Source organism: Triturus cristatus, chromosome 3_2 (genome assembly GCF_964204655.1).
Source record: "Triturus cristatus chromosome 3_2, aTriCri1.1, whole genome shotgun sequence".
NCBI classification, from domain to species: Eukaryota; Metazoa; Chordata; class Amphibia; order Caudata; family Salamandridae; genus Triturus; species Triturus cristatus.
Genome location: NC_140584.1, coordinates 416,622,900 through 416,639,110, shown reverse-complemented (window position 1 = coordinate 416,639,110; position 16,211 = coordinate 416,622,900). Strand labels below are relative to the sequence as shown.

The following is a 16,211-nucleotide window of genomic DNA, read 5'->3' as shown; positions in this document are numbered from 1 at the left end:
GTGGGACAGAACAGCCACAGTTTCAATGGCTTTCAATGGATCGAATGTAGCATTGGCATCCCATTCATTGCTTGGGCTATTGCCACATAATTTCTGCCATGTTAGGTTTTCAGAGGTGAGATGAGTCCATATGCACGGCGGGTGGGGCAGCTCCACACTTGTGTAGACTAATTTGATTATCAGTCATTTGCATTTTAGAAGGACCGATGTTTGGTGCCGCCAGTTTTGACAAACATACAAGGACTTTTGACCCATATACAATTTTAATTTGAAAACGTTTATGCTTATCCAGACGTTGATAACTTTGACACAGGAAGTAAAACTGCAAAGATGTTAGATAAGGAACATGATGAGTTGCAAGATTATCGGGTTCATTGGAAAGAAAGTTCAAGAAAAAGGCCTAAAAATCTGCTAAGGGAAAAGGTAAATATTGAAAAATAAATAAGACCTTTTAGTGTTGAATGGCACATTAGAGAGGAAAATGCTTGATCCTTAAGTAGACATTTAAAGGTGCTGATTTGCTCAGTCAGAGCCTCACATTTGATAACCTATGAGAAAAATGGTCGATAAGCATGGCAGATTTCACAATGTAAAGACCTCAGCTCTGACTATAAAAGATCTTTTGTGTAGCAAACTATTTGTTCGAGGCAACTGAGCTGTAGATTGTATACTTTAGCAAAGACCGCCATCTGGTGTTGGGCTTGGATGTTTGCACTTTGTTTTTGTGGAAGAAGTCTTTGTAGTCACGAGATAGGTGACTCCTCCTGATGATGATAGTGCGCATGGGCATCGACTCCATCTTCAGATTGTTTTTTTCCGCCATCGGGTTCGGATGTAAACGGCTCCGCTGCGGGTCAGTGTCGTATTCGATTCCCCTTCAACGCGCAACCCTTCACCGCTAGACGGTATTGTTTTTCAATCGCGCTCCTCGACGCGGTTCCAACACAAATCTCAACACCTTCGGTTACGTTTGTCACGGGCCGTTGGGCCTATCCGCACTGTCAGGCCCTACAGCTAATGGAAATAAGTGCATTCAAAAAATGCTCTCTGTATGGTGCCAAATTCCCATACACTGATCCCCATGAGGTCTGTAACCTTTGCCTCTCTCCAGAACACGAGGACCAAGATAGCCCGGCCTGCTCTTCAATCCGATCGAAGAAAACCATACGTGATCGCTGGACTCGACGTCACGTAATGTCTTGATCCACTACCTCAGGGCCGGACGACATCTTTGATGCAGGGCCGATGCTCTAGAGCAGTGTTTCCCAAACTGTGGTCCGCGGACCCCCAGGGGTCCCTGACACATTCCTAGGGGGTCCGCAGGCAGCAGTCTTGAAAGCACTGCAAAGTATCTTGTTTAATTAGCAGTTTTCAAAGAACAATAAAAGTGTCAAGATAACACCAGTGATTAATGTCCCTTCTGCAGAGAGATGAGTGTTTTGTCCAGTGGCAGCTTTGACTTATCTAATGTAGCACAGAGGGTTAATATACCTACTGCAAAGAATGTGTACCATGCATTTTAAAAAACAGTATTTTATATGCATAGGTCAGTGGGTTACTGCTTTTGTCAGAGAGATTCTTTTGTCACTGTGCAGTTCAAAAGTAACAATCCTAATCTAGCACAGTGACCTATAATCTATCATCAAACAGCTGCTTGCAAACTGCAAGGTACAAGTTAGTGACTTATGTTTTTTCCCAGTCTTTGATTATCCTGATGCTGCTAAAAAGGTTTATTTGGGTGGAAATACATTTGTATTGTTAAAGTCAATGCTAACCACTGTGTTATGTTCTTTAAAAATGCCTACCAGTATGAATAACATGTAAATTCTACACCTTGTAGTCCCCTTTGCCTTATGTAACATTTTCTATACACAGATTTACACGTATGATTCACTGTCTCTATATGTGTGTGATGTAAAGTGCTCTGACATCCTACAATGGTATGAGAGGTGCTATAAAAAATGAAATACAGCTGACGGAGGGGCTATGGGGAGATGAGAAGCACTGTTGGATGGTGATAGTGGGGGAATTAATTAAGACCCCCCAGAAAGATTGTCGTCTTCTGGTGCACAGTCATGTCTTCATTTACTATTCTTTAAAAGCTAATACAATTCAATATATAATGATACGTGTGTTGTAGACTGCACCATTGTTTCCTAAATGTTTTGGGGAAGAGCCTCCCAAAGCCCCCTTTGTAGTGGTCAGACTCACTCACTGCACTTGGTGTGCACCGTATGGGGACTGGTCTGAAATCATTTGCCAGGGCTGCTTTGGATTTCCAGTCTGGCCCTGGCAGGAGCAGGAGCCTCGTACTGCAAAATAAAACCAACCATTGAAAAGTTAGTCACGGAGATGCAGCACCAACCTTCTCATTAACTTTTTTCGTTTTCTTGCAAATTCTTTCAATATAAAATACAACAGAAGTGGCGGAGAGTGTTGTTAGCCTCCTTGGCTTAACAACACACTCCGCCACTTCAGAAATGCTGGATTGCCCCATATTTACAAGAATATGGTGCAGCCCTGCGTTTCCCCTGCGCTGGTGCTACACTTAACAGGGGAAGATTGTTTGTGTTCTGGAAGGTCCCCCTTCCTGCACATAAAAAATCTTGAAATGTCATTTTGTCACTTCTATGTGTGCTGCTTACTGCAGCACATATGGAAGTTACAAAATGTAATTTTTTTTAAAAAAGATTGTTGATGTGCATGAAGGGTCACCTTGCTGAACATAAACAATCCAAGGCGTTTTGCAAAAACAAGGAGAAATGAAGCATTTCTCCTTGTTTCGCCAAGTTAAGACCAGGTTTTCCCTGGTCTTAATTTTGGCGCTGCCTCCCATTTACGGTGCTCTTGTAAAGAGGGGGCCGCGTCAAAATCAATGAGTGTTGCAGGGGAAACACCCACCGCAACACCCACTGCCCACCCTTTTCACGCTAAGCATTGGGTGAAAGGGGGTCTTATTTACAAGGCAGCGTTAAGCCACGTTAAGTGGCTTAACTCTGCCTTGTAAATAAGGCGAAGCCCCTATCGCCACAGGAACGTCTTAAAAAGTGATGGTCCCATGGTGATAGGGGTTTGTAAATATGCACCTAAAATCATTAGCAATTCGAGTATTTGTTTTGTGTGCACAAGTGTGTTAATTTTTTTCGAAATTACTGTATTAATGTTTGAAATTTAAATCTTACAAATTGCTTGGGGGTCCCCGGCTTCCAGTGGTGACTCAATGGGGGTCCTCAGGAGTCAAAAGTTTGGGAACCACTGCTCTAGAGGAACAAGAACCGGACAATGAAGACATCAGCGTCTCTGAAGCCGATGAATCAGAGACTGAAGATCAGACCGTTACTCCAGGTCAACGAACTGTGAGTACCGACATCGACACCCCAAACCTCTTCTCAAAAACATAAGGCTCGGGTAACAACTTCGCCTTCCGGCTCAGGTCGACACCGTGACAAAACTTCTGACGCCCGCCTTCGGGCTCGGCTCCGAAGTCCTAGGGCAAGCCTTCAGGCGACTCGGAACCGAGCTTGCCACGCATCGGTACAGAACTACTATCCCCGCTACCACAACCCAAACATTCAGCACCGAAACACCATCAAGATAAACTCTCAGAGCCGAAACCAGAGTAAAAATCTTCATAGCTGAAAGAGCAAATCCTTGGAGCCGAAAAAAGACCATAAATCTTCAGAGCCAAAAAAATCCTCTGACTCGTCAGTTCCTCCAAAGCAAAAGGACACTAAGACCTCTCCTGAAGCTTCGGAATCAAAACCATAACAACCAAAATCATCGGTACCGAACAAGGATACTGTATTAAAATACCTTTTTCAACTAGATCCAGTGGATCCTAAACAAAAAACCCTTCACATTGACCCTAAAACTGGCCATATCAAGACAATTCTATCTAAAAAGAGACCTTTGGACTCCCCAGAAGAACCCAAGGTACCCTTAAAGAATAAAGACATGGAAACTTCTCCAGCCAGACCCTTCTCTACTCCAATTATCCCCTCAACACCACTTTCTCCAGCACTCTCTCCAATGAATTGAAAACCCACAAGAGGATAATGATGACACTACTCTCCCACCACCTGATCCTTGGGAGGATTATAATAATCACCAGATGTCCCAGATCTCCCCGATCCAGACCCCTACCCATCCAGGCCATCCCCCCAGATGACAACATAGGTTTTGCATAGCTCATAAATAGAGCTGCACAATATCATGGGGTAGAATTACACTTAGGCCCACAGGAGGAAGATGTTTTGTTAGAGACTTTCACACAGTCACAAAAATCAACAAGCATTTTACCTATGTTAAAAGGTATCATCAAACATGCACCTGAAGTTTTTAAAGATCCCTTTAGGGCTAGAGTTCTCAACCCTATGATTGAGAAAAAATACAAACCAGCTCCCAACTATCCAGCTTACATTTAAGCACAGCTCCCTCTAGATTCCTTGGTTGTGTCAAATGCACGTAAACAAGCAAATTCCCAATCAGGGGACGCCCCACCTCCAGATAAGTAGTTTAAATTTCTAGATGCATCTGGCAAACGCATTGCCTCACAAGCAGCGAATCACCGGTGCATTGCCAATACCCAAGCGTTACTGGCCAGGTATGATAGGGCTCATTACGATGAGGTTGAAAAGCTCATACAACATCTTCCCGATCAGTATAGGGCTAAGGCTAATGACCTCATACAAGAGGGAAAATTAATTACAAACACTTCTATAAAGTGTGCTCTTGATGCAGCCGACACAGCGTCTCATGCAGTTAACACAAGCGTTGCTACACAGACACGCATGGCTATGCATATCTGGGTTTAAACAGGATGTGCAGTCCACAATTTTTAATCAACCCTTTGATCAAGAACCCTTATTTGGACCCACTGTAGACACATCTTTGGAAAAAATAAAGGACTCAGAAACCGCTAAGTCCATGGGAACCCTACAGGCAACAACCACTCGAGGTTTTTTTTTGTCGCTCCTTTTATAGGGGCGCCTCTAAAACTATTGGAAAGGACAACACCTCATCCTCCTACAAAAACACTTCTTAAACCTTCCCTAACAGAGGTTATTTCAGAGGAGGTTATAGAGGCAACAACAACAAGGGTAGAGGCCCCAGTAATAACACCCCCACCTCTCCTACTACAAAACAGGGACTTCCATCCATTTCCCCATGACCATTCCACTCCAGTCGGGGGAAGACTATCACAGCTCCTACCTGTCTGGAATTCCATCACCACAGACAAATGAGTAAGACAAATAAACCCGTATGGTTACTGCCTGGAACTCACTTCAACTCCCCCATTCAAATCCCCCAAACAACGTCCAATGTCTACAGAACATCTGACACTGTTAAAACAAGAGGTTCTCTCCTTATTACAAAAACGAGCAATAGAACCGGTTCCGTTACCTCATCAAGGAACAGGGGTTTACTCCCTTTACATTCTAATCCCAACGAAGGACGATACTCACAGACCGATACTAGACCTCCGACAGTTAAATCTCTACATACAGTCGGACCACTTACACATGATCACTCCCACAGGTTCTCCCACTGCTCCAACAGGGCTATTTCCTTGCCACTCTAGACCTCAAGGATGCCTATTTTCATATTCCCCTTCACCCCGCTCACAGAAAATATCTACGGTCTGTAGTGGACGGACAGCATTATCAACTCAAAGTCCTCCCATTCGGAGTGACTACAGCACTCCGAGTCTTCACAAAATGTCTCGCAGTAGTCGCAGCTCATTTGCGCAGACAACACATTCACGTGCTTCCTTATCTCGACGACTGGCTCATAAAAGCCAAGTCACGTACACACTGTGTACAATACACAGAACAATCCAGCTGCTCCACGACTTGAGATTCACAATAAACCTACCCAAGTCACACCTTTAACCGTCCCACCTGCTTCAGTATCTAAATGCCACAATAAATACCTCAAAAGTCCTTGCATAATCCAATCCAGTTAGGATAGCAAGTATGCAGGCTCATATTTCAACCTCAACACATTCCTTTCCAGCGAGAGTTTTTAATGCCACTAATAGGGATGATGGCCTCTTGCATCCTCATCGTTCCCTATGTAAGACTTCAGATGCGTCCCTTACAAGAATGTTTAGCACATCAGTGGAACCAAGCTCAAGGTCAGTTAACTGATCTGGTGTTGGTGGACAGCCGCACGCATCGCTCTCTGCAGTGGTGGAACACACACAACCTATCCAAAGGGTGGTCGTTTATGGACCCGGTTCCACAGATAGTGCTAACCACAGACGCATCGCTCTCCGGCTCGGGAGCTGATGTCCAAAACTGTACCGTACAGGGTATATGGATCGATCAACAGAAACAACTCCACATAAATCACCTAGAGTTCCTGGCATCCTTTCTAGCACTAAAGACTTTTCAACTCTTGCTAGTAGGCAAAGCTGTCTTGATCCGTACAGACAACATGACAGCAATGTATTACATACAAAAACAGGAGGGGACACACTCTTCAGCTTTCACAACTAGCGCAAAGCATATGGAGATGGGCCATCCCTGAAAACATTTACCTCCTCGCAGAACATCTACCAGGAGTAAACAATCACATCGCGGATCTGCTCAGTCGTCAAGCACAGCAAATCCACGAATGGGAACTTCATCCTCAAGTGCTTCTTCCATTCTTTCACATGTGGGGTCATCGAGGCATAGATTTGTTCGCCACACACAAACGCAAATTGCCCAAGCTTCGCCTCCAGGTATCCACACCCATTGTCCAAAGGCAATGCGCTATTGATGAACTGGACAGGCAGATTTCCATACGCTTTTCCGCCTCTCCCGCTCATTCCGTTACTGGTTCGGAAGCTCAAACAACACTCCCTCACAATTATACTAGTTGCTTCAACATGGGCATGCCAACCATGATTCACAACCCTTTTGGAACTTTAAGTAGTGCCTCATCAAAAGCTGCACCTCTCCCCCAAAAATCTCACTCAGCACAATGAAGAGATAAGGCACCCAGATCCCAATCAACTCAATCTTGCGATCTGGCTCCTGAAGTCCTAGAGTTTGTCTACCTTAATCTCCCGCCAGACTGCATGAACATCATTAAAGAGGCTAGACGTCCTACTGCTAGAGCATGCTACGCAGCAAAGTGTAAGCGAATTGCCATTTATTGTACAAATAACAAAATCGATCCACTCGATGCTTCCATCCAAAATATTATCTGTTATCTTTTGCATCTTTAACAATGTAACCTAGCATATACATCTATACTGTTACATCTTGCTGCAATTGCTGCTTACTTCCAAAACAGACATTTGTCCTTGTTTAGATTACCCGCTATCAAAGTGTTTATGGAAGGACTTAAGAGTAATTCCACCTAGAGTTCCACCGCCTCCTGTATGGAATCTCAAAATAGTTCTTACCAGACTCATGGGTCCCCCATTTGAACCTCTGCACAAATGCGAGTTACAGTTCCTTACTTGGAAAGTAGCCTTCCTGGTAGCTATCACATCACTTAGGAGAGTTAGTGAAGTCCAGGAATTAACCATACAAGAAACATTTTACAAATATACCATAGTAAAGTGGTTCTTAGGTCTAATCCAAAATTTCTGCCTAAAGTGGTATCTGCCTTTCACCTTAACCAGTCGGTTGAAATTCCAGTATATTTCCCTCAATCAGACTCAGTAGCAGAATGCGCTCTCCACACGCTAGACGTTAAAAGAGTGATACTATACTACATCGAAAGAACTAAATGTTTTAGAAACGCAAACCAAGTTTTTGTAGCTTTCTCCCCACCTCACAAAGGCAATCCCATTTCAAAAACAGGAATTGCAAGATGGATTGTTAAATACATCCAAATATGCTATCTTAAAGCTAAACGCACATTAACCTTTCCCCCTAGAGCTCATTCAACACGCAAACTAGGGGCTTCTATGGCATTCTTAGGGAACATTTCCCTAGATTACATCTGCAAAGCATTAACTTGGTCTACACCGCATACTTTCACTAAACACTACTGTGTAGATGTGCAAGCAAAGCAACAAGCTACTGTGGGCCAGGCTGTATTAAGAACACATTTTCAAACTACTAAAATGGATACAGGCTGCCACCGCTAGGGAGAAAAAACTGCTTTATAATCTTTGCTAAAGTATACAATCTACAGCTCATATGCCTCGAACGGAAAATGCTACTTACCAGTATGCATCTGTTCTTGGCATGTAGAGTTGTATACACCCACCCACCTCCCCTGGTGCCTCTATCTGTTGCAGTATTATCTTATTTAGATACATCACATGGACAACTTTTTCTACTCTCTTGCTAACTCCATCATCCCCCTTTATGGCGAAAAACAATCTGAAGATGGAGTTGATGCCCATGCGCACTATCATCATAAGGAGGATTCACCTATCTCGTGACTACAAAGACTTCTTCCACAAAAACAAAGTGCAAACATCGAGCCCAACACCAAATGGCGATCTATGCTAAAGTATACAACTCTACATGCCAAGAACAGATGCATACTGGTAAGTAGCATTTTCCGTATCTGCCTTGCAAAACATCTATACAACAAATAGTTAGTATGCAGTCTAAAGCTACAGTGTTCGTACGTGTTTGTGAAGTAGGAGTTTGAACAAGAATTTTCATGGATTATGGATATTCTTAACAGATGCCATCTTGACCTTTTTTTCAAAGGTGCTGTTCCCCCTGTTACGGCGAAGATCATCGGAGATGTAAGTATTTTTTAAGTTCTAACATACATATAGATAATGCTTTCTTTTGCTTTCACTATTTTTAAACCTCTGATCCAATAGTACTACTTTTAACAGTTTGAGTAACAGCATAACAGGTCAACTTCTGTCCTTGTTGATGTAAAAAGGTTGTGTAGTTTTTGAGTAAAACTGGTAACTTATTTATTTTTTCTGGGTGCACATGCTGTGTAGTTCTTAATCTTCTAGTGTTTGGGTCTTTACTGTTACTATTTCTTTTACCCCTTTTTCGGCCATTGACCAGAGTAGGGGCAGTGCTGGCCCACAATTCCCTAACACGTGGTTGTCTCCTTTTAGACTTTTTGTCCACCATTTGGTTTGGAAGCAGTAGTTTGAGCTCCAGGACAACAGTGGTGGAGAAAAAGATTTTGAGAAAAAACTTTGAGATTCCTACTACTGGATTGAGATGAGATACCGATGATGAATGAAACAGACTGCAAGAAGAGTGTTCACTTCCCGGGGGCCGCTTTGCCCCCACCCACCCCCGGCTGCCTCTTGGGGGGGGGGGGGGGTGAGGAATGAGTGGGGAGGTGTTCTTCTCCTCCTTATCTTCTGGCAGGTCCCTGTTCTCTTCGTGGGCCAGGTTGTGCTACTGGGACGGTTCTTCTCTAGGACTTGTTCTGAGGTTCCCTTGCCTCTGTCTTCGGCTTGCGCTCGGCTTGTTCTGGGCACGCTACTTCATAGTATTTACCAGCTGTCTAATGCGCACGCCTGCTAGTTATGTTCCACCTCGGAGGGCCTCGGCGTGTAACAGTGTGCTCCTGTCCCTTGCTTTGCTGGAGCTTTGAGCGTCTGTGTCTTCCTTCTCACGTATGCGCTTATTGGCTTTGGGGCCGTTCCTGCCTTGTTTCCTGCCTCGGGGCTGACACCCGTTCAGCTGTCCCATTCATTGTGTGTTCCCCTGAGACGGGCTCTGCCTCCGTTTCACCTCTTCTCGGATTTGCGGGTGGTTCTTTTCTTCCTTTGGTACTCGCTTGGTGCTGTCTGTCCCTCCGGGTTTTCTGGCGGACGCTCCTTGCTCCTCGGGTAGGCTTGTGGTATCCTGGCCTTCCCTTCTCCTTGTTCTTGCTTACTTCTGCTTGGAGGGGGCTGGGCCGTCCTTCCTGTACCCATGACTCATCCCCTGTTGGGGCCCTGTGTTCTTGCAAGCTGGTGAGGTTCCTTCGCAGCCCTCCTCCCCTCTGGGTATGGCTAGGGTATCTATTCTACATTAAGGAATCTGCGGCTAGTAGTCTCTATCAGATGTACAAGTTACTTACCTTCGGTAACGATGTATCTGGTAGAGACGATTCTAGCCGCAGATTCCTTCACGGCCCGCCCTTCCTCCCCGTTCTGCGAGGACCGTTCAGCTTGGTCTTCTGCACTCGCCTCCCTCCGGATGGGATTTGTCTTCTGCGGGTGCCCTCTTTCACTTCCTCCCTGGCGGGATGCTTCGTTCTGTTTATTTGTTCCACTCCTTGTCTGGTAATTGGACGGTAGGTTCATGTGTACTTTTACATCTCTGCACCCTGGTTATTCCAGTGTGGGGCCTACTCATAATCTTCTCCCTTTTTTCATTGCTTGGGGTTTCTGACTCCTCTGCAGTCCTCTGGTTTGGCGTCTCTTGGCTGTGCCTTAGCCCATAGCTTTTTACAGGGGATACGACACTCCTTGATGGTGTTGTCTTGGGGTGATTTGTCGTTTCGCATCTGTTCCGGACTTGTTGCCTTTCACTGTTATAGATTGTGGTTGCCGACTTTGTTGCCTGCCATGACATTTTTCAATTTTTTTCTGCCTCCAAGGAGGATATCGCCTTCGCTTTGCAGGGTTGCTTCTCAGAGCGGTGCTCTGCTCTTTCCTTTCCATGACTTTCAGTAACGCAGTACTTGGCACTGTCCCTAATGGTGCTGTTTCTCACCACTCGCTTCTTCCCTTTCTGTTTCACTGATTTTTTCGCACACTGTTCCCATACTCTTTCAGTTTTGTTTGTGATGGCTCCGCGTTGTTGCGCGGAAAAGTTCTCTGAAGAAAACTGACGTCAGCGCGCCGGGGTGGGACTTATGTGACCTCGCTGACGTCACGTTCGCGGACGGCGTCAGGCCGGGGTCGCGTGGTACCGCCCCCGGCGCGCAGAGATGCAGTGGCAAAATTCCGGATCCAGTCTCACGCCTGAGGATCTGCAGGTAGAATCGTCTCTACGAGATACATCGTTACCGAAGGTAAGTAACTTGTACATTAAAATGTTTGACTGCTGTTATGTTTTTCTTTAAAATGCCTGGCAAGTGGGTAGCTTGCATCGTTTTTTAAAAGGGCTTGTGTGCATTGCAGTAGAGATATATATGTTCGAGGCATATGAGCTGCAGATTACACACTTGTGCATAGATCGCCATCTGGTGTTGGGCCCGGATGTTTGCAGTTGTTTTTCCTCTTGGAAAGTCTTTGGAAGTCACGAGGTCGGTGTCTCCTCCTTTGGATCGTATTGCGCATGGGCTTCGGCTCCATCCTCATTGTTTTTTTCCGCCATCGGGCTCGGATGTGATCTTCGCGCTCTGGTTCCGAACAGCTCGACGATCAACGCGCAATCCTCACCTCAACTCGCGGTTTTGTTTTCGAACGCGATCTCCCCACTCGACGCGCCTCTCATCGGCAAAAACTTTCGATGCCGGTCGTCGACGACGGCCTTCGGGCCTACCCAAGCTCCGGTCCTGGCTAATGGAAAGGACTCCCTTCCAGAAGTGCCCTCGATGTGGGTCCAAGTTCCCCCACACCGATCTCCACGAAGTATGCAATCTCTGCTTCTCCCCTGAACACGAGGCTCGAGATTGTCCGGCGTGTAAGTCCTTCCAGTCCAAGAAAACCATTCTAGACCGAAGGGCTAGAAGAACCATGGCACACTCGTCGACCACGATTCCGGACGACATCTTCGGGAGAAGGCGTCGACGCTCCAGAAGAACACCATACCGACGTGGGACTCGTCAGTGCCTCCGAAGCAGACGATTCAGATGTGGAGGACATCACTCTGACACAGAGGGTCGTGCGTACTAATCTACCCTCCCCCACACCCTCGCCGGCACCGAAAAAGGCTTCGGTCACACCTTCGCCTCCGGGCCTAAGCAAGACCAAAGACATTGCTTCCCACACTGCACCTTCGGGCCCGGTAAAGAAGCCGACTAAGCCTTCCGGCGGCTCGGGCTCGAGCCAGCCCACCGTCGGTGCCGATAAACTCTCTTCGACACCGAAAAAGAAAATGGCCTCCGCTTCGACACCGAGCCCCGCACCGAAACACTCGGTGTCGAGAACCAGCTCCAGCTCCTCGGTGCCGACACCATCTTCGGCACCGACAAAAGCACACAAGGCCACCGACACTTCGAAGCTGAAATCCACCTCTGCGCCGACCAAACAATCAGACTTTTCCAAGCATGGTTCCAAACAACGAACCAGCGCGGATAAAGCCAAAAAACCAATGGCCCCGACGCCTTCAGGGCCGACGGACCAACCAACATCACCAGAACTTTTTACACCGGATCCATTACAAAAAACACTAACCAAGGATCCTAAAACCGGACATTTGATGCTCTCCATCAAAAAGAGACAGCTGGATAAACCTGCTCCGCCTCCACCTCCAAAGAGGAAGGACTCTGCTACTTCTCCTTTCAGAATACCTTCCCCCACCTCCACCGCCTCCTCCACCTTCCCCATCTCCACCGTCTACGAACCCACCTCATCATTCCGCAACACCCTCTCCGGATGAAGATGATCAGAGGGATCCATACGATGACATAGGAGACGTGCCCCAAGATTTACCTACAGGGGACCCCACTCCCACAGGCTCCTCAGACCCATGGGACGATTATAATATCCCTGACATCCCTAACGTCCCACAGGATGATCTCTACCCTTCCAGACCTTCCCCACCAGAAGACTCACTGGGGTTCAACCATCTACTACAGAGGGCGGCACACTATTATGGGGTAGATCTCCATACCGACCCCGTGGAGGAGGATTTCCTCCTCGATACGTTTGACACCACACATAGGACTACCTCCATATTGCCTATGCTCAAGGGAGTTATAAAACATGTGCCACAGGTCTTTAAAGACCCAGTCAGAGCCAAGCTCATTAACCCGCGCATTGAAAAATATAAATCCGCCCCTACAGATCCCTCCTACATCAGAGGGCCAGCACCACTAGATTCTCTGGTAGTGTCCACAGCACGTAAGAGGGCCAACTCCCAAGCGTCAGGCGAAGCACCACCACCTGACAAAGAGTCTAAACTCTTGGACGCATCAGGCAAGCGTACTGCATCTCAAGCTGCCAACATATAGCGTATCGCTAATACACAAGTGCTACTAGCCAGGTATGACAGGGCCCATTATGACGAATTAGAAGCCATAATGTAACATCTCCCTGATAAATACAAACCTAAGGCCAACGAGCTAATTCAGGAGGGAAAAACCATTACTAATACCTCCATACGTTGTGCCCTAGATGCAGCAGACACAGCCTCCAGGGCCATCAATACTAGTGTCCTCCCCGGTCGCCATGCCTGGCTAAGGATCTCAGGTTTTAAACCGGAGGTACAGGCCTCCATCCTCAACCATCCCTTTGACCAGGAACATCTGTTTGGCTCAAAAGTGGATGAGGCCCTAGAAAAGATGAAAAAAGACACGGACACAGCAAAATCCATGGGAGCTTTACAATCACACCCTCCCAGGCTCTCCTTTCGCCGCTCTTCCTTTCGGAGCACATCCAGAGGCTACTCCTCCAACACCGCTTCCACTTCATATAAGGCCCATACCCAGTCCACCTTTACAAGGGGCTACCAGCGAGGCGGTTACAGGGGCAACAATAACAAAGGCAGAGGCAAAACAAACACCGCCCTCTCTGCCACCGCACCTAACCAATGACTTCCCTCCACTCCCCCCAGACCATCCTACTCCGGTCGGGGGCAGACTCCAAAATTTCCTCCCTGTCTGGGCCACCATCACCTCAGACAAATGGGTAACACAAATAATTCGGTCAGGCTACTGCCTAGAACTAATATCTACCCTCCCAAACATTCCACCCAGACAACGCCCAATGTCACAGGAATATCTAGGAAGCTTCAAAGGCATGCCGCCTCTGTGAGCTTCCCCAGGCCACCGCAACCCCCCACTCTGGCGGGAAGCTTGGCCGGAAACCCCAAATAAGGACAGGGAATGTTCCAGCCTGCCAACTCCACCCCTCAGGTGGGGGAGGCGAGGTGAAGCACATCTCCGGGTGCTCGCCATCTTGAAGATGGGAGGCCCTACCCAATCGGGACTAGGCTACTGCCCCCCTCCCACAGGAGAGTGGCAGAATAGGGGGTGTACCCACCCCAGGACAGGGACCCATTGGTCCCTGCCATTTACCTACCTGTAACACTCATAAATCTAATATTTAGGGGCACCCTGAACCTTCCTTCCCCAGATTCCAGATTCTGAAATACAAAGAAGAGCAAGAAGAAAGAAGACCTGCCCTGCAGCTGCTAAGAAGAGAAAGACCCAACTGCTTTGGCCCCAGCCCTACCGGCCTGTCGACCCTCGAACCTGCTCCTACTACAACCCGGCACCTCTTGTGGCTAGCAACCTCACAAACCCCGGAGGACCTGGCTACCTTTTTGCTCTAAGCACCTGGGACTCCCATGAGTAGAGGCTCTACTCAAAACCTACCTCTAATCCCTGGCAGCAGCCCGGAACCGCGAACCCTTCACACTCTGCACCCGCCAAGCCTGGCCTGTGCCAGAGTGAACGAAGACCACGAGGACGACCCCACGGCGACTGTGACCCCGAGTCCGGCACCCAAGGACTTCCCTCGACGCTCCTGACGACGCCTGCAGCCTCAGAACCAGGTGCCCCCCCAACCACGATCAACAGAGGGTAAGATTTCCCGACACCAAAAGGCACCCCGGTGCCCCACAACCCCCTGTGCCCAACTCTGCGGTACCTACCTATCCTCCAACTACCCAACTTGCCTCTCGAAGTGGTGGTGGCACCTGAAGAATCTTCGTCCCCGAGCTTGCAGTCTTTTTCTAAACCGGAGCTTTCTCATTGAAATCAATTGAGCGCCCGAAGGCTCAAAAGCACCCAGCCGCCCGAGTGGCCCTGGCCGTGTAACCTCTACACCTATCTACTTCCCCATTTGCCCTGAGCAAGTGACCAGGAGCCCAGCTCCCACAGCCGCGTAGGCTGCTAGTCAGCAGCCACCAACCAAGGCCCCCCTGCCTCCCATAGGATAACATTGGGGCTAACTCTCTCTGCACCTGGCTGCCCCTGTGCCGCTGACGGTGTAACAACTGTACCTACCTGACCCTGGGAGACCCCTGATTTTATGCCCAGAACCTTAACTCTGCCAGTCGAGTGCTTACCTTAAAGCCGATAACTCAATTTTCTCCATAGGGTAACATTGACTGGTTTTTCCTGAAATTTCTTCAAAGTGTGGACTTTTCAAAACTTCAAATATTCACCAAAAATCAGCCGAGTAACGAAAACGAAAATACTCATCTGCTATTAGGTGAGCTCCCAGTGCTGGATCTTGGTACCCAGCACTGACGCTGAAAAATATTCACAACCATACGTACCAGTAACCCAATTTTCTTCCATAGGAAACCATTAACTGTTTTTCTGTGAAATTTCTTCTAAGTGTCGATTTCTGCAAACTTTAAATATCCTTTAAAAATCGTATAAATTGTGAAAACGTAATTACTTACCTGTTTCGTATAAAGGTCCCAGTTCTGAGTCTAGGCACCCAGTACTGGATTACAAAAGTGACGAGAACATACTACACCTGCAACTTGAAATTTCTTCCATAGGGAATCATTGATTGTTTTCTCTGAAATATTTTCTAAGTGTCAACTTTAAAAATAGCAAAATATTGTCTAAAAATCATAACAGTAACTAAGTCGACTTTTATCACTTGATTCGAAGTTCTGACCCAGGACTGAATCTAGGATCCAGTCCTGGAATCCCAAAAGTAATCCTAAAAGTAATCTGTTGCAAATAACTTGAAAGTTCCATTGAATTCAATGCATGATTGTGTTTAAACTTGTTTTGCCTATTGCAACCACTTGTAACTTTCTACAAAAATCAATTGCATATTGCAAAAGTATTTATATAAAGCATCTCATTCTGAGAAAGTATATTTTAAAACCTATTGTTGGTTCTAAAATAAAACAAGCATATATTTTTTTATATATAAACCATTGGGCTAGAGTTCAGTTATTGAGTGTGTGAGACCATTTGCTGACTGTGTGCAACAAATGCTTTACACTGTCCTCAGATACTGCCTTACTGCTCCACCAAGCTACCACTTTAGAGAGTAAGGTTATATCTAACTTTAGTGTCTGCCAAACCTCTGGGGACTGGGGACTCTGTATACCCTGCACCTATTTGGGAACAGTATATTCAGAGCCACTTTCTCACACACAACAATTCCTAAATACTTTGTTTATTTGATTTGAAACTCTTATGTCTCT

General features: G+C 46.7%; 1 protein-coding gene across 10 annotated transcripts in view; it reads left to right on the top strand.

Moving 5' to 3' along the window:
- Window positions 1–16,211, top strand: part of ZMYM4 (zinc finger MYM-type containing 4) — a 1,418,124-nt gene that overhangs the window by 913,369 nt on the left and 488,544 nt on the right. For all 10 annotated transcript variants that reach the window (XM_085648002.1, XM_085647995.1, XM_085647996.1 and 7 more), the window contains one exon: window positions 8,667–8,704. In XM_085648002.1, the coding sequence (XP_085504128.1) occupies window positions 8,667–8,704 (38 nt within the window). The remainder of the gene's footprint in view (window positions 1–8,666; window positions 8,705–16,211) is intronic.